This window comes from Gymnoscopelus microlampas, assembly GCF_963454915.1.
Source record: "Gymnoscopelus microlampas genome assembly, chromosome: 6".
Taxonomy (NCBI): Eukaryota; Metazoa; Chordata; class Actinopteri; order Myctophiformes; family Myctophidae; genus Gymnoscopelus; species Gymnoscopelus microlampas.
The window spans coordinates 551,313-570,701 of NC_139943.1; the positions used below are offsets into that span (position 1 = coordinate 551,313).

The following is a 19,389-nucleotide window of genomic DNA, read 5'->3' on the forward strand; positions in this document are numbered from 1 at the left end:
TACTTTTAACTTTATTTTTCTTTGTTTTCACCTAAATGAATCACTCACCCTGTCTGTCTCATTTCTAATGTACAGTCAATGTAACAGCCCTGGCACTGAACCTGATGCACGCCTGCCCCCTGCTGGTGTTTAGGCAAACCTGCACGTTGTACTGTAGGCCTATTGTTGTCTAACAAACTGAGTAGTTTTATAACTAACCTTATAGAGTTATCTGTATCATATATAAAGTATGTATTTGAGATAAATACATATAACACCATAGGAAGCATATATATATATATATATATATATATATATATATATATATATATATATATATATATATATATATATATATGGTAGGAAGCACCATATTATTGGTTTAATTTGTAGGTTGTAGTTGTAGGTTGTAGGAAAGTCAAATGATGAATTGACAAAGGATAATAATAAGAAGAAGATGGACAGGTACGTTTACCACAATTTGAAATATTTGTAATATATTTGAAACATTTTAACACTCATTTTGCATGAGGGTCCCTGGCAAGAAATATGTTCAGATGGGGCCAAATACATATTCATTTGAGGGTCCTTGACATGGAAACATTAGTGAACCACTATATTACATTAATATATATATAATATATATATATAAACATTAGTGAACCACTATATTACAAACATTTAAATAAACGTAATAGAGGATATGCGTGTGACATCGTCATCAAATCCGGAAGTTATGCAGGAATGCCTACTGAGTGTCAAAAAAATACTTTCTGGCCTTGACAGCCCATGCATCCAAACAGAAAAGTCATATCTGATTGCATTAAACAACATTAAACAATGTTAAACTCACTTTGCATGTTGCTTTGCCACTCGATGTGCCATTCACTTTAAGCATGCGCATATCCTCTATTAAAACCAAAAAAGAAAAGAAAAGAAAGAAGATAGTCCAATAGAGGGCGCTCTAAAGCTGCCTTGGCATTGGCTCCTCCCTCTGGTGTGTCGTCACATAATCCAACATGGCGGCCTCCATGGTGCGGCAGAGCTGCCGCTGTTCTTCTGCATGGCGGCACAGAGCCTCTTCTTCTTCATCATGTGTCCTCCTGAAGAACACAACAACATGCCGTTCTCCTCCTCTACCTCTCACATCCAACCTCCGCTCCTCCTCCTCCTCCTCCGGCCTCCTGGCCTCTCTGTACAGAAGAGGAGTCCTCAAAGACTCCTTCCCTCAGAGCGCAGGACAGGAGCAACTTCCCCTCCTCCTGGAGTCTGGAGACACGACGGTCAGTGAGTAAATGTACTCAGTACACAGAGAGTACATTTACTGTAGTGGACAGAGAGTACATTTACTGTAGTGGACAGAGAGTACATTTACTGTGTAAACACTATCATAGATGTAGCTGTAGAATACAACTCTCGTAGACGTATTTATGATTCTGACGTTTTCAATCTAGTAGAGTTATAGGGTTCACCCCCCATGGACACAGGGACTTTCAGCACTACGCCCCGTAGACACTCCAAACATGTACAGATTGAAAATAAAGGTGCTTACTTCAAAGGCCCAAATGTTAACTACTTCTACGGGGTAGTAGTTTAATGTACTAATCCATATATTTCAATAAAGAAGTGTTTTAATGCCGTCTCTGGCCGAACGCCATTTTTTCACCCTCGTTTACTTCCTGTTTACATGGAGTGTAATTCCGGGTTTCACCGGATGCGCCCCTCACTACCCGTCACTACCGCCCATTGGGAACTTCCGACAGAATCGTCCACAGACGGCATTAAAACACTTATTTATTGAAAGATATAGATTATTACATTAAACTTCTACCCCGTAGAGACAGTTAACATTTTGGGCGTGGGGGTAAGCACCTTTATTTTCAATTTGTACACGTTTGGAGTATCTGAGGGGCATAGTGCAGAAAGTCCCTTTGTCCATGGGGGGTGAACCCTACAACTCTCGTAGATTGAAAATGTGAGAATCATAAATACGTCTACGAGGGTTGTATTCTACTACAGCTATCATAGATGTATTTAATCGAGTTTGACTTTTACTTTCGACTTGTGTTAAAACATTTCTGAATTCTTACATTTTCCCCCCAAGATTGAATTATTATATTATTATTATTATTATTATTATTATTATTATTATTATTTTAATAAAATAGGGTTAAAGTGGTTAAACTGATTGTGATGTATATTAACATATTCTGTTGGGATCCCCCTGGAACCCCTTGAAGGGGTCCCCGGGCCCCACTTTGAGCACCTCTGTACTGTACTTAAGTACATGTTGGGAGTTTATTTTAATAATTTATATAAAAAAAAAGACTTTCATTTTCACACTACGTTTCTCTTGGGACACAAAATGACATAAATATATTGTGAATGAACCTTTAAAGCCCAACAGCAGCAATGCACTGATACTAAAGAGAGAACTTGGTAATATATAATATAATGTAATATATTATGTACTTTTAAATACTGGAGATTTTACTTGAGTATATATGGTCTCTATCGGGTCCAAACCTTTAAACCTCATATTACTTTTCAGGATTCAAAATTCTAAAATAGCAGATCTACAAGCTTTAAATGCGTTCCTTGCAGATCTGCTACTTTTGCTGCTTTATCAGGGCATTAATTTAACCCTAACCCACCCACAGGTGTACTGCGGCTTCGACCCCACGGCGGACAGCCTGCATGTGGGCAACCTGCTGGCCCTCATCGGGCTGCTGCACTTCCGCAGCGCGGGGCACCACGTCCTGGCCGTGCTGGGAGGGGCCACGGCCCAGATCGGGGACCCCAGCGGCAAGAGCAGCGAGAGGGAGCGTCTGTCCCCGGAGCTGGTGCAGGACAACACCAACGGCATCAGGGAGAGCATCCAGAGGGTCTTCACCAACCACGAGCTGTTGTTCCACCGCCATGACAGCAGAACGCTGGGCACGGTCACCGTGCTCAACAACCTCAGCTGGTACAACTATCCTATTACATTACATTACATTAGATCAGCTATTTCTGCCATTTATGAAACATTTTGAAAATGTATGAAGTTTTGAAATGATTCTGACGATTATGCAAAAAGTATTGCGATCGGTTGATTGTTTCATAACGTCTCTGTCGGGTAGAAGGCTCACATGTCCAAAACTGTTACTTTTCACGATTCTGATTCAAAAGCATCAAAAGTAGCAGATCTACAAGCTCAAAACGCGTCGCTTGTAGATCTGCTACTTTTGATGCTTTTGTGTGACGCTGTAGTAATATCAAGCACAGCATTAATTCACGTAAAAAACACAAATCTAAAACATTGAGACAAGCGGTTTCTGCCCGACAACAACGCTAATTATTTTGACACGCCTCTACAACAGGTACAAGGAGTGGAACGTGGTGTCGTTCCTGGCGGAGGCCGGCAGACACTTCCGGATGGGCACCATGCTCAGCAGGCACAGCGTTCAGTCCAGGCTGAAGAGCTCTGACGGGATGAGTCTGACAGAGTTCACGTACCAGTGCTTCCAGGCCTACGACTTCTACCACCTCAACCAGGTGTATGGCTGTAGGGTCCAGCTGGGAGGCACCGACCAGCTGGGAAACCTGATGTCTGGACACGACTTCATACACAAGTAAATGTCCTCCTCGGGCAGGGGGGGGGGGGGGGGGGGGGGGGTGGGTGATGCAACTTTGACCATGGAGAAGGACACTGTATTTCTACACTCACTGCAGATAGAAGGGCCACATTGCATATACTGTCGGGCCATTCTATGACACACAAAAGTAGTTAAAATAGCCGATCTACAAGCTCAAAACGCGTCGCACCGCGACGCGTTTTGAATTGGAATTGGAATTGGAATTGGAATTTTTGAATTGGAATCCTGATTATTATTTTTTTTGTCATTTTTAACTCATTGAGTGCCAGGATTGCCAGAATTATTTCAGAATTGATTCTGAAAAGTGCCAGAGTTTTTTTCACAGAAAACAAAAAGTGCTTAGGAAGCGAGATACAGCCTTTTTCAGTTCTAAGTTAAACAAGGAGTGGATGGAGCTGCACATCTTCAGATGATGATATCTTGGGTTCTGAACATGTTTTTCAAAAAAGAAAAAAAAAAGAAAAATGTATTTTTATGCTAATTTTTCAAAAACACGTGAAACACGTTAATGGCACTCAGTGAGTTAAATTGGAATCCTGAAATAACATTTTTATTTAATTTCAAATGCATTTAGTTATACTTATGTTAACTTTATGAACTTAAATGCAAATACATTGGTCATAAAAAAGACAATATAATATAGACTGAAGTAATTAAAGCTGCTCATGTTTGCATGTTTAGAATCATAACAGCTGAAATCAATAATATATCACTATTCTGATATTAACCTGCGGGGCCGCATTAAGTGAAGGTGGGGGCCGCATGTGGCCCCCGGGCCGCCAGTTGCCCATGTATGTCCTAGGGGTTGCAATTCGTTGTTGTCGGGCAGAAACCTCTTATCTGCATATATTCTCTTTGTGTTTTTTTCGTAAATTGACGCCTTCATACTACAGCGTCACATAAAAGTAAAAGTAGCAGATCTACAAGCTCTATCTGCTACTTACTTTTGCTATTTTTGAATTTGAATCCTGAAAAGTAACAAGTTTCCACCGACAGATGAATAGTTAATTGAACTAATTGATTTGACCGGTTATACAAATAATAATCCATCATCGATTGTGAAAATAGACGATCTACAAGCTCGCAATGTTTTGTGAGCTTGTACATCGGCTTTATTTCCACTATTTTTGCACGGAAGTGTTGTGTAAATAAGTATAAAATAGGGCTTAAGTGGTTAATTGATTTGTTGTAAATGAAAAAATATATAGATATGTGATGGAGGTCCATGGCCAAATACATATTAATGTATTAATGTGGTCCCCCCCCCCCCCCCCTCTTGTAGAGTGAGTGGTGAGGAGGTGTATGGGCTGGTATACTGTGATAATAACCCCCCCCCCCCCTCCTCTTGTAGAGTGAGTGGTGAGGAGGTGTATGGGCTGGTATACTGTGATAATAACCCCCCCCCCCCCTCCTCTTGTAGAGTGAGTGGTGAGGAGGTGTATGAGTTGGTACTGAATGAACCCATAGCTAACATACTGGGATAATAACCCCCCCCCCGTAGAGTGAGTGGTGAGGAGGTGTATGGGCTGGTATACTGTGATAATAACCCCCCCCCCCCCTCCTCTTGTAGAGTGAGTGATGAGGAGGTGTATGAGCTGGTATACTGTGATAATAACCCCCCCCCCCCCCTCCTCTTGTAGAGTGAGTGATGAGGAGGTGTATGGGCTGGTATACTGTGATAATAACCCCCCCCCCCCCCCCTCCTCTTGTAGAGTGAGTGATGAGGAGGTGTATGGGCTGGTATACTGTGATAATAACCCCCCCCCCCCCTCCTCTTGTAGAGTGAGTGATGAGGAGGTGTATGGGCTGGTATACTGTGATAATAACCCCCCCCCCCTCCTCTTGTAGAGTGAGTGGTGAGGAGGTGTATGGGCTGGTATACTGTGATAATAACCCCCCCCCCCCCTGTAGAGTGAGTGGTGAGGAGGTGTATGGGCTGGTATACTGTGATAATAACCCCCCTCCCCTCCTCTTGTAGAGTGAGTGGTGAGGAGGTGTATGGGCTGGTATACTGTGATAATAACCCCCCTCCCCTCCTCTTGTAGAGTGAGTGGTGAGGAGGTGTATGAGCTGGTATACTGTGATAATAACCCCCCCCTCCTCTTGTAGAGTGAGTGGTGAGGAGGTGTATGAGCTGGTATACTGTGATAATAACCCCCCCCCCCCTCCTCTTATAGAGTGAGTGGTGAGGAGGTGTATGGGCTGGTATACTGTGATAATAACCCCCCCCCCTCCTCCTGTAGAGTGAGTGGTGAGGAGGTGTATGGGCTGGTATACTGTGATAATAACCCCCCCCCCCCCTCCTCCTGTAGAGTGAGTGGTGAGGAGGTGTATGGGCTGGTATACTGTGATAATAACCCCCCCCCCCCCCCCCCTCTTATAGAGTGAGTGGTGAGGAGGTGTATGGGCTGGTATACTGTGATAATAACCCCCCCCCCTCCTCTTGTAGAGTGAGTGGTGAGGAGGTGTATGAGCTGGTATACTGTGATAATAACCCCCCCCCCCCCCCCCCCCTCTTATAGAGTGAGTGGTGAGGAGGTGTATGGGCTGACGCTGCCCCTCGTCACCAGCTCTGTCGGGGACAAGTTGGGAAAGACGGCGGGTAACGCTGTGTGGCTCAACAGAGATAAGACAACGCCCTTTGAATTCTACCAGTTCTTCCTCAGGCAGCCTGACAACAACATAGAATGGTAGGTAATCAAACACCAGCCGTTCCTTCCAATTATTTCTTTCTTTCGTTTTCTTTCTTTCTTTCTTTCTTTCTTTCTTTCTTTTCCATAAATAGAAACTAAAATGTTCACATTTTCAAAGGAATTTCAGAAACTTTCAGCAAATAAATCGATATAAAGAATTAGATTTAGACAAAACAAAACAAATAGATTGGCTATTTTCACTGTTTTTAAGAAAAACAGGTTTAAGTGATGAATTCATAATGTATTTTTAATACGCTTTGGGAGAACCAAACATAGAACAAAAATGTTTGTTTGTATGTTGTATATTTCCAGAGATTTCCCTTTGTGGGTGTAACATAGGGTTAAGACATTATTTCAGTCTGGTACATGACAGAGTCTTAAAATACACACTTTAAGGATTAATTAAATGTAGTTGGTAAAAACTATTTAGTAAAAACAGAAATATATGATATGAACATTTTCATCTCAGTTTATTAGGGTCTGTTTTTGTCCTGTAGCTTAAACCTTAATGTGCCTGAATGTTAAAAATAACCACTTTATTCCTTGTGTCCAAATTGTATGGGATTTATTTGTCTGGCTGTTTCCTTCAAAAGTTATGCTCTTTACTATTTCTTCCATTTTCAGGTTTGGGTTATTAAGGATATGTGTAATAAAAGGTTAAAAATGAATCATTTCAGCCTGTTACCAGGCAGAATCTTAAAATACACACTTCAATGTTGAAGAAAAACCTGGTGGTGGAAAAAAATCCATTTCCATCTAGACTATTTCACAAAAAATAGAAGATCTGCAAGATCACAATGCATGGCGACGCAATGTGAGCTTGTAGATCGGCTATTTTCATTTGGCCGAAATGTATACAGGGCTGAAGAGGTTAATGCATGTTTTGTAATAGTAATCTAAATCTATAAAGTAACTAAAGTTTTCAAATAATTGTAGTGGAGTAAAAGTATAATATTTGCCTCTGAGATGTAGTGGAGTAAATGTATTGAAAATTGGAAATACTCCACTAATGTAAAAAAAAAGACCTAAAATTTGTACTTGAGTTAATGTACTTAGTTACTTTCCACCACTATCTGTGGGTCTTTCTGTCCATTTGTCACACATATGAATTAAGTTTTGCCAGCATACAAGTGCTTTAGTTTGTTTGCTAAAGTTAGCAGAAATGAACATATAGGGCAGTTTAGCCTACTGTTAGTCACACTGATTGATTGATTGATTGATTTACAGTTTGCAAATAGTACAGTGGTACGATTTATCTTGTGGCTGTCATTGGGACTACAGATGAAAATTAGCCAACTCTGGCTCATTTACATGGACGTGAATAACTGACATGTTGATCAATGTGCATTGTCCCTGTTAAATAAATAAATAAAAATTGGCTGAGCAGTCTGCCAATCCCCTGTGCACGTCAGTCATTGGCCCGACGCTGTTGGTCCCACCCAACCCATAAGTACAAAATGTGATTGGACTGGACTTCAAACTGCCCCTCCTCCACTCCCCCCTCCTAAATAAAGTGTAAACATTGAAAAAGATGTTCAGTCTTTCAACAATAAATTTGCCATTTTCAAAAAAGAAAAAAAAGATCAGCATTTACAAGGTTTCCAACATGGAAAACTAAATAATCCCCTGTGAGAACAATGCCAAAATGCATATTCTGAAACTGTGTTTGTGACAAATTTGAAACTCTGCAAAAGTGTTGGTGAATCACTGTAAAATGTAAAATGTGTTTGCAGAGATTTGAAAAACACTTTAGTCCTTCTAAAACGTTATTTTGGGCTAATGTTCCCCTCAGAATGGGGACGGTTGGGTTGAAGTGGTTAATGTAAAAAAAAGAAAGAAAAAAAAAGTTCTTATCACACAAAGCTTTGGTGCCCCCCCCCCCTGTAGTAACTCAGAGAACCCCTAGGGGTCCCGTGCCCCCTGTTAAAGACCCCTGATCTATAGGGTTGGTGTCATGCTTGCAGGTACCTGAAGCTGTTTACCTTCCTGCCTCTGGCGGAGGTGGAGAGAGTGATGGAGCAGCAGAGAGAAGAGCCCGGCAAGCGTCTGGCTCACAAGCGTCTGGCTGCTGAGGTCACCAAGCTGGTCCACGGCAAGGAGGGTCTGGAGAGCGCCAAGAGGTCAGCAATGTGTTGAGCTGCTTTCAACTGCAGCTACAAAACGCGTTGTTTAACCATTTCCACTCGCTCACTCTCTACACACAAGGACACATTATTTCTGTTCAATCGCAATACATCTTTTTCATCATAGTGATTTACATGTTGAAAAACATGTTTCAAAAATAGTGGAAATAGCAGATCTACAAGCTCAAAACGCATCACATCGGGACACGCTTTGAGCTTGTAAATCGGCTATTTCCACTACCTTATTCATGTTTAGTTTTTTTGCATAAAGTTATTGAATTATGTAAGTGATTTGTCATGCCGTTTTGTTTACAAAGCCTAAAAGCCAAACAAAATGTTCATGTTTATTCATAATGTTCCAATGTTCAACGACAAGAAACGCAATGAAATCATTAGTTGCAATTATTTGACTGACAATAGGCTCTATGCACAGCAGCCATATTGGAAAGAAATTGGGCCTCTTCCTTACTTCCTTCACAGGTGTTACCAATGATATTAATGAAGGCTCTTTTCCATTTAGTGTAGCACAGCGGTTCTCAAACCCTTTAATTTCAAGGACCCCCATAACTCTGAGAGTGTACAAATGGAACCAAATGGACCCTTAACACATCACCCGCCAAGGTATTAAACATCGTTTGTTATCCAGCATAATTACCTTCATCCGATGATATTTGAAACGCTGTGGAAGCGACATTGTGTTCCAAAAAAAAATAGTCCCCGTGGGTTAGCGGAGGGATCTGTGTGTTCAGAGGAACCATAGACATATAAAGGTAGACGCCTCCTCCGGCTCTGAGGCGTCTGTATCTCGGGCGCCAGCTTCCGCCCTCAGTGGCGTGCGTCACAGAAGGGGACGTTTGGTAAGCCAATCAGAGGCCTACTGAACGCCCCCTTCTGTGACGCACGCGACTGAGGGCGGAAGCAATACAAGGGTATTGTGATACAGGTTGCTCCATGAACTGCAGAGACCAATGAGGTATCTAGGTTTCTATATCTATGAGAGGAACCACAACATTCCAACCACCATCCGCCAGAGCTGTGTCACGGTGCCTAAAACAGCGTGCCTAGTTTTTTTAATAGAACGACTTTATGCGTCTTGGCGTAAAATGAGTTAAGGGTCCATTTGGTTCCATTTGTACACTCTCAGAGTTCCACACCCGTAAAGGGCCATTTGGAACCCCCTCAAGGAACCATGAGGGTCCCTGGGCCACACTTTGAGACCCACTGGTGTAGCAGAGTGTTTCCAGTGAGTCAACACACTGACTCTGTTTGACCAGAATGGAACAGAGCCTTCATTAGTATCATTGGTAACACCTGTGAAGGAAGTAAGAAGAGGCCCAATTTCTTTCCAATATGGCTGCTGTGAGTTTTTTGAGAAGCCATGCGTCACGTGCCATAAAAGGTCTGGACCGCTTTTGGCCCATTTTTAAAAAATACGTGGGGCCCACATGGGGCGCTCTAACGAAACTTTGGGATCATCCAAGGAGTCTCTGAGAAGGATAGGCCGGATGTGGATCCAGGTCAAAAGTGCTTCCGGTTGGCCTCTCCAATGTTAACTCCTTGACTAAAAGCTTAATATCTCCATTTCTTTTTAACGTGGTGGAAGTGAGCCGTCGTTTTGATCGGCGATCACTCTGCAATGGAGGATCGCGTTAGAAATATAATTGTTCCAGGCGTTAGTCGGGACCGTCCGCCGTCTCACACGCTTTGTTTACATGTACGTCCTCGTTGGGGCTTCTACAGCACGAAACATATCAACGTCAGTGGATGGAAGATATGCTGGCACTAGATGTACCCTATTTTAATAAACCTCTGGCACACGATGTGTTAATCATCAAGTAAAATGTGGTAATTGTGAGTGACAGCCCTGGCCAGGCCCACTGTAACTGAGGACCTTCTGTCTCCCTGGCAGATGCACCAACGCTCTGTACCACGGCAGTGTGGAGGCCCTGGAGCAGATGAGCGATGCTGAGCTCCAGGAGCTGTTCAGAGAGGCTCCCTTCCATGAGATGCTGCTGGAACCCGGGACCACCGTGCTGGACGCCTGCCGCACCATCAACGCCATCCCTGACGGACCCCGAGGGTAAGAGCCTTCACCCTTCATGAAGCACCCTCTTGTCCTCTGAACCTTAAGGCCTGAGGCCATTCTTTAAAAAAATCTAAATCCTAACAGTTTTTTGAAAAAAATATAAAAAATATTTTTTCACGTTTTTTCAAAAATAGCAGATCTACAAGCTCATAGCGCGGCACTCGGTGCCGCGCTATGAGCTTGTATATCTGCTATTTTTGAATAGCCAAAGACATCTAAAGTGACACAGATGCGTTCCAGGTATCAATGGGTTAAGACCTGAGACCTGATTCTAAAGATTCCCCTTTAGAAATCCTGAAAAACGTATGTTGCTGTATCAGTGGTTCTCAAACGTTTTCATGTCAAGGACCCCCAAAAGTATATGTGTTTGGCCGTGGAGTTTGTTTATTCAGTGACCGGGGGTCTCCCCAGCTCTCTAGTAAACAGAAAATACATTGTCTGGTCATGCTAATTTCATCCAATCAGAAGAGAGAACTCATACAGGACGCTGGATAAACTAGTGATGAAACAAACAAAATGAACACCATAAAATGTAAGCTAATAAATGGTTTGTTTCTCCTGACTGGATGACATTTATAAACCCGTTTTAAAGAGCTGGAGAAACAGGGAGACCCATGTTACTGAATATACTTTCACATATATTAGAGCTTTAACAAAAAACTCTGTTTTAAGCAAAGAATATCATTTAAACTGCCTTTACAGTACCTGTAATTTGTTGACCAATGAGTGCTGAATACAGAGCATTCAGGCACACTTTAGTAGTATCTGCATGTAAATACTAATGTGATTGGATCAAATAAGCCTTAATGTAAGAACCACAAAGAGATAGAGAGCTAAACGTTTACTCTGGCCCTCAGAGATAGACAGTGTGTACAGAATGTTTTTTAACAGTGTGAATAATGAACCTTTTTCTGAGGACATCAGCCTGGCCAAACAGAGGAAAAGTCATTCTTTAAAGGACCTTACCGTCTAATTTAGACCACTGGCCTGTAGAGATGGCAGAGATTGCCCCTGCCTCTTTAAAAAAAAAAAAAAGAAGTTCCGTACATAGGTGTGTGCAGTGTATACCAATAGACCTCAGCCTCCAATTTTTATTCACTGCCTTTATTTTGAAACGGTGTGGAAAAACACTACTAGACTTTAAGGTTGCTAGGTATAGGTATTTCACCCTTTTGAAGTATTGTATTTCATCTATTATTGTAATGCAAGTCTTCAAATTCATGCATCGTCGTATCACTATGATGGTAAAACATTGTTCCATGCACTGATGTCTTATCCCCCGGCTGAAGTGAAAATGCCAAAGCTCTAAAGACGCTTCCAAACGCCCACGTTGAAAATATCTCTCAGAAAGCAGAGAAAAAACGCCACACGTGAATCAATGCGCCAGCACAAAATAAACGCTCAGATTCAAAACATACGCTGTGCTCATAAAAGCCATCTTTTCCTTGAAGATGGCTTTTTTGTGTGTGTACAGATAATGTTCAGGTACATGCTAATGTGTTTATTGAATATGCACAGTTGGGAAATGGTCCAGATTTAGGTATACTATGTGGCCAATGTTGACAATGGACAGTGACATGTAGAACTGCTTTGGTCCTTTAACCACTTGACCCATATACAATACTAATACTTATTGTAAAGTTTTATTCCATTCTATGAACTCCCTATGCAACCCCCCCTTTGTGACACACACACACACACACACACACACACACACACACACACACACACACACACACACACACACACACACACACACACACACACACACACACAACTCGTGAGCTTTTAGCTTTCATGCATTTATCCTGTTTTTTTCTACATGAACATTGTCAATAAAGATGTCAAATCAAATAATAAAATGTTGTCTTTATGACGCTTTGTAAAACCTCTGAGCTTGTAGATCTGCTATTTTTGAAATCTTTTGAAATTGTTTAACAAAAATGTCTAACGACTAGGCCTGTCACAATGGGGCGGCCATAGCTGAATGGTTAGGGAGCCAGAGGCCCTGGTTGCCCCAGGTTCGATTCCCGGCCAGGACAGCATATGTGTCGATGAAATGAAATTCATCCCTGAGCAAGACTCTTAACCCCTAATTGCTCACATGTTCTCATTGGAAACAAGACCGCAAGGACTTTCATGAACGACCTGTTAAAAGGAATTATCCTTATCCTTATTACATAATCCTCTAATCGCAATTATTTTTGTATAATCGTCGTCATCGTTTCCATCTTGAAAAATGTTCATACATTTTCAAAAAAGCAGAAATGGCAGATCTACAAGCTTACAATACTTACAACGCATGGCTTGGTGACATGTTGTAAGCTTGTAGATCTGCTATTTCCACTTGGTCCACAATTTTTAAGTACATTTTTTTAAAAGTATAAAATGATTAAATATGTCAGTAAGTTATTTGTATATTTAAGTTATTTGTCATATCTGTCCTGTGTGAAGCCTAAAAGGCAAACGCTCATATGTTCCCAAAAATACAATTAAATCATTAATCGCAGTTATTTGTATGCCAATTAATCGACAGCTTTAATGTTGTAATAATGTCCAACACAGGGACATAAGGTGTTTCCTCTGTGTTGACAGGTATCACACAGGGACATAAGGTGTTTCATAAGGTGTTTCCTGTGTGTTGACAGGTATCACACAGGGACATAAGGTGTTTCATAAGGTGTTTCCTGTGTGTTGACAGGTATCACACAGGGACATAAGGTGTTTCCTGTGTGTTGACAGGTATCACACAGGGACATAAGGTGTTTCATAAGGTGTTTCCTGTGTGTTGACAGGTATCACACAGGGACATAAGGTGTTTCATAAGGTGTTTCCTGTGTGTTGACAGGTACCGCATGGTGTCAGACGGGGCCGTGTGGATCAACCACAGCCGCACAGACAAGCCCGAACAGGTTCTGGTCCCAAAGATCCACATCCTGTCCAACGGACTCTCTCTCCTCAGGGTGGGCAAGAAGAACTTTTACATCATCAAGTGGCTTCAGCTCTGAGACGGCCCGTCAACACTGTCTGCAAGCTACTGGTTTGACCATAATGTTCCTACAGTACAGTATGCACACTCTGGAAACGTTATGGTTCATCGTAGGTGCTACCAAGATCCGAAGGTCTTGACCTGATCCGCACCTTTGGGGGGGGCAGGGGGGGGGGGTACCACGTATCCCTCAGACACACCCTGAAGAATGTTAAAAGAAGATGACCTGGGCACTTCAAAATAGACAACCCAAATAAATGACTGGAGCACTCAGCTGGGTCTGCGCATTTTATTACATTTTCAGCGGTGAGTGACGTTTCGAGCACAGCCTTCCTCAAAACCTCTAACGGTTTCATGCGTGTCAGACTCAGTTGAGATTTATTTGGGTCTATTTAGTCTATTTTGAAGTGCCCAGGTAATATTCTTTTTAATGTTCATATTGTCCTACTGCTGAGCACCACCAGCCTTCTACCCACAGCTTTGCTGAAGCGCGTTGGACTTCTCTTGTTTTGTGCAGCTTGAAGAATGCAGTGGAAATAACTGTGGTCTGTTCTGCCAGTAGACCTGGCTGGCTGGATGGATGGATGTGGGACCTGTATTGTAGCATTGTGGATGTTGTATATATGTGTGGATGGATATATAGATGTGACGGTCAAGGTGTAGTATTAAAGCATACAATGGAAGGGTTGTGTCTTGCCACTTTGAGGCTTTGTACTACTTTCTGTGGTCTTCAGGCTATAATGCAACGGCAGACCAAAACCTCTAGGCCAGTGGGTTCCGGGGACCCCTAGGGGTCCTGGAGGGGGTCCCTCAGCTAAAGGATTGATAATTATTTAGGAACAAAATAAACCCTTTTAACTGTTACTCCAACAGTGTACAAATGGAACATTTGGATCCATTTTAGCCCTAGAGCCTACAGTACTCACCAAATAATTAATTGCTGGGACTTAGGGTCAGTTAGTGTCATCTAGTGTCATATTCATTTGAAAGTTCTGGCAGGGGTCAGTTATTGTCATCTACTTTCATATCCATTTGAAGGTTCATGGCAGAAAACGTGTGTTTAGTAAAATATCTAGCTTCACACGGATTACATTCTCTGCACGCGATGGGCCCCCAAATGATTCATTGCAGGACTGAACACTGAACGTGTGAAAACGTGTGAAAACGTCCTCCAGTGAGCTCATAGGTACAGTATGGGGCACACAATGGACAGGTGTCATTAATTACCCAGCATCTGTCAATCTCACTGGAGGTTTTCTGGAGAGTTTTCAAATGTTCAGTCCTGACATCATTTCAGGCTCCGTCACGTGTTGAATGTGCTCCGTGTGAAGCTTGTGTAAAAGTGTCGATGTTTTACTATATGCACGTTTTCTGCCAGAACTTTGAAATGGAATGAAACTAGAGGACAATAGCTGACACAGGACGGCATAAGAGTGATCTATGGCTGTGTATGAAATACCGGTATCACAGCAATACTAGGGCTAGTTCCATGTGTACACTGTCAGAGTTAAATGAAGTACCAGAGATTAAAATAAATGATGAAATGGGGCTCCGTGGCCTAATCCTAATGCCTTCCAAACTGGGGGTCCTTCAAATCAGAACATTTGAGAAACGCTGCTCTATGCTTATTAAATTGAACACTAGGGGGCAGTCTTATCTCAGGCATTAAGGTGGAGCAGAAGGGGCCTACAGGGCACTATAGACAGATATGACCCTTTGCTATGGATAAGTAATCGCCTGGATTAAAAAGGAACTATTTGATTGTTTTGGGGAGCAGGTAATGGATTAGTTGTAATGAAAAGGGATTTCCTAGATGTCGACGGTTAGAATAAGCCAACATCTGTTTCTAAACCAATGGTGTTTTCCCTCAGAGGTGAAACTTATTGCATTAGAAAGGCCAGACAATAAAGCAATGACCTGAGAACTATATATATATATATATATATATATATATATATATATATATATATATATATATATATATATATATATATATATATATATATATATATATATGACCTGAGAACTATCCTGTAGGTTATATTTTCATAAAAGATTTTAATTGCTCCACAGAAATTTGGGGGAATTGGCTTTTTCTGACTGTTTCCTGTGAGAGTTGCAAGGATTTCACCAGGAGTGTTCAGGTATTTATTTTACACAGATGCCTGCCAGAGGCCACATTGTATATATATATGTGTACACACACACACACACACACACACACACACACACACACACACACACACACATATATATATATTAGTACACACACCAGGGTGTATATGGGGTGTATCGACTATGAAGTGACCTTGAGTTACCTCTCTCTCTATTGTCTGCTCTACATAATGGGTGGAAAGTCCTTCAGACATATATTTGGCTAAATGTAAATTTATTATAATTTATGTTCCAGCTGAATATTTTTGACCAAGTGTATCTACTCAGTAGATGGCCCACACCTTAGAGGTTAGCTTGTGTTATTCACAAGTTTCAAAGCTTTTAAGGTGGTATTTATTTTTTAACAAACCCTTTCTGTCCATTTTCACCCTTGAAATATAATATAAATCTGTCTAAATACTGTACGTTCATTTATGTTAAGCTTTGCTCTGAGAGTATGTTTTTTGTTTAGTTTTTGTTCCCTTGGGGTTTGTGTCTATAGCTTTATGAAACAATTATTCATACGGATGAAAAGGGAAGGAGAAAAAATGCCTCTTAGATAATAATTTGACCTGTGATGAGGATACATTATGTAACAATGTAGCCAGTCTCTGTGAGTGACTCACTGACACACATTGATACAATGTAACCAGTGATGATTGTAGTGTATGTGAGAACTACCACCAAAAAAGTTGCTTCTTCAACCATAACTTGTGTTTCTAAAAATCTGCAGTGGTGTAAAGTAACTAAGTACATGTACTCAAGTACTGTCTTGGGTACAATTTTTAGGTATTTGTAATTTACTTGAGTATTTCCAATTACCAGTACTTTTACTTCTACACCACTTCATCCACACTTGATTGATTGGTGTACTTTATTTAGTAAGACATGAGAACAACAGTACATGGAAGTACACATTTACAATACAAGGTCTACTAAAGGCTCATAAAGAACTACGCTTGTTTAAAATGAGATCCCCACGCACACAAAGCATGATTTACACTAGATCTACAAGCTCACAATGTGTCGCGATGTGATGCATTGTGAGCTTTAGATCTGCTATTTTCAAAAAATAGTTATACATACTTGTGAAATGGGACATTCTGCATAATGAGTACTTTCTACTTTAAATACATTTCAATACCAATACTTTTGTACTTTTACTCTTTTACATTTTGAATTCTGGATTTTTACTTGTAACAGAGTATTTCTACATTGCAGCAATATTGATGCTTTGACTGAAGTTTAAAAAAAGTGAGTAGTACTTCCACCACTGTAATCCGGATACATTTCGTGATGGTTAGCTACAATGAAACCAGATCACCTTAAGGGCGCGGGGCGGGCCCTAAGCCCTTTAACCAATGAGCGGCCTTCTCGGTGTTAAATAGCTTTCTGTGTCAATCATTCCCCCCCTCAGTCAGTCAGATCAGCCTCCCCTCTGAAATCCCAAGTACAAATCTTTCAATCGCCATATTGGGTTCTGAAAAAAGGTTTGTCTGGCGATTTCTTCCCCCGTTCTTCATTTACTACTACAGTACTTCTTCGTTTACTACTACAACTACAGTACAGTACTACAGGACTACAGTACTACTACGGGACGAGAGCTGACAGAAAGGCTTGGAGAATCCTTTGGTTGCACAAGCCGTTGTTTATTTGTATCCATTCTGGAGCCTTTGGTGCAAATGCATGAATTTTGTGTCGATCCGTCGTTTTACGCTTGTTTTGGAGCCCGAAGAAACGGCGAGACCAGAGGAGACGATCCGCAGCTTTGACTTGTGTTTTTCTGTGTTTTTTTCCCCGGACGATCTTTGATTTCTTGGAGAGAGAGAGAGGGGGGGGACTGGAATTGTTTTTTTGGTAAAAAAAAATAATATTTTTTTTGGACGATCTTTGATTTCTTGGAGAGAGAGAGAGAGAGGGAGGACTGGGGTTTTTTTTTGTAAAAAAAAAAATGTCCAACGTTCGCCTTTCGAACGGGAGCCCGACGCTGGAGCGGACGGACGCGCGGCCGCCCGGGGGATGGTGGGGCCGGACCCGGGACCCCCAACCCAAGCCGTCCGCCTGCGGAGCCTGTTCGGCTCGTGGATCACGACGAGCTGAGGAGGGATTTAAAGGGCCATCTGCAGGGCATGGAGGAGGCCGCCACGGCCAAGTGGAACTTCGACTTCGCGAACCACGCGCCGCTCAAAGCCGCCGCTGTGGGGGGGCTGGGACGCTTCGACTGGGAGATCGTGGTCTGCAGGGACATCCCCGACTTCTACAGCCGAACCCAGCACCACCATCACCGGGGGGGCTCTGGGCCGGGGGTCGGCCAAAGGAGGAGGAGGAGGGGGTCCGTGGCCGCCGGTGGGGGCAAGAAGCAGCAGCAATCCGTCGTTGCTGCGGCTGGGAATAACAATGTGGATGTAAACGGGAATCATCATAATAACTGTGTGGTGCTGGGGGGCAACAGGGGACCGGAGGATCCGCCACGGAGAGGGCTGATCACGGGCTCATGGAGTGCAGCGAGCAGTGCACGGGAGGGCAGAGGAAAAGACCTGCCTGTCATGGTACTAACAACACCTACAATCTACAATCACACTGTTTTAGTGTTTTTTGTTTTTTTCCACCTTACACACATTTTTGGTGCGCGTGTGTGAGACGATCACACGCACATAATGTAAAATACACCAGTACCACACATTAGTATCGCATATTTGCACATTTAGTATCATATTAGAGTCACAAATTGTAACACGGATCGCATGTTGCAACACGGTAACAATATCACATTATTGTAACATAATATCCCAGGCCTGTGTTTTGTAACGTAAGATCACATTGCAACATAGTATCACACATTTTAACATATCTCACATTTTAACACATTGTAACATAATATCACATTGCGACACATTTCAACCAGATCTCTCACATTGTAACATAAGTAGCCTTGATCGCACACATTGTAACATAGTATGACACATTGTAACAGTTCTGACACATAGAGTATCGGATAGAGTGGTGGAATGTGTTGTTGGTCTTCCATCAACAACTGACTGTGATCCAACATGTTATTTCTATGGAAGTTGATCTCAGGACGGAGTTAAAAAAACAACAGTCCATCTCGGTTGGTTTTTGACTAATCTAATCGTGAGCCTTTTTGTGTTGCTTTCTGCAGAATCTACAGCCCTGTCTGCCCAAAATAAAAGATCTCACACTAGTTCGGATGAAGTCCGTTGCCCAAACATGACACTTTCTTCGGAACTAACGCCCAGAAAGTCCAGTCCTAAACGGCAAACGTGAGGATCAAGGTAAGAAAGTTTGTTTTTCTCTATTATATATATATATATATATATATATATATATATATATATATATATATATATATATATATATATTGTTTAATGAAAATACATTAGGCTTACAACCGCAAAATACTGCAGTCAGTGTATTGATTTATTTATTTATCCCAAAACATGTTTAGACTGATGTCATGACTATTACATTTCATATCAGTCACATTACATCATTTCTAAGCTCAAATAATAGCTAGACTATAGAAAACATGTCCCGTTTTTACTCCATAACTCCTAACGTTCATCTCATGTATAGAGAATATAGTTTTAACATTTAATATAGTTTTAACATTTAATATAGTTTTAACATTATTTAATAGTTTTAACATTTAATATAGTTTTAACATTTATATAGTTTTAACTCCACCTGACGGCAGTATTCACTCAGA

The 19,389-nt window shown here is 41.7% G+C and overlaps 3 protein-coding genes across 3 annotated transcripts in view; 2 read left to right on the forward strand and 1 right to left on the reverse strand.

Annotated features, from left to right (window-relative positions):
- kcnq1.2 (potassium voltage-gated channel, KQT-like subfamily, member 1.2) overlaps positions 1-19,389 on the reverse strand; it is a gene marked incomplete at both ends in the record, with an annotated part of 592,759 nt that overhangs the window by 412,008 nt on the left and 161,362 nt on the right. The window lies entirely within an intron of this gene.
- On the forward strand, positions 900-14,791 carry yars2 (tyrosyl-tRNA synthetase 2, mitochondrial). Its single transcript, XM_084060408.1, has 7 exons — positions 900-1,262; positions 2,640-2,947; positions 3,342-3,593; positions 6,140-6,307; positions 8,275-8,430; positions 10,343-10,513; positions 13,368-14,791. Exons 1-7 carry the CDS (start codon positions 999-1,001, stop codon positions 13,525-13,527), a joined length of 1,479 nt encoding a protein of 492 aa, XP_083916534.1. The 5' UTR covers positions 900-998; the 3' UTR covers positions 13,528-14,791.
- Positions 16,957-18,956, forward strand: cdkn1bb (cyclin dependent kinase inhibitor 1Bb). Its single transcript, XM_084060410.1, is given in 4 exon segments — positions 16,957-17,725; positions 17,728-17,739; positions 17,742-18,211; positions 18,823-18,956. Coding segments are annotated over 4 exon segments (666 nt in total). The 5' UTR covers positions 16,957-17,613; the 3' UTR covers positions 18,895-18,956.

Excerpts from the sequence above, each read along its gene's own strand:
- yars2 (XM_084060408.1), top strand. The coding sequence starts at position 999 with ATGGCGGCCTCCATGGTGCGGCAGAGCTGCCGCTGTTCTTCTGCATGG. Across the intron at positions 1,263-2,639 it reads TGGAGTCTGGAGACACGACG|GTGTACTGCGGCTTCGACCC; the intron begins GTCAGTGAGTAA and ends ACCCACCCACAG. Across the intron at positions 6,308-8,274 it reads CCTGACAACAACATAGAATG|GTACCTGAAGCTGTTTACCT; the intron begins GTAGGTAATCAA and ends TCATGCTTGCAG.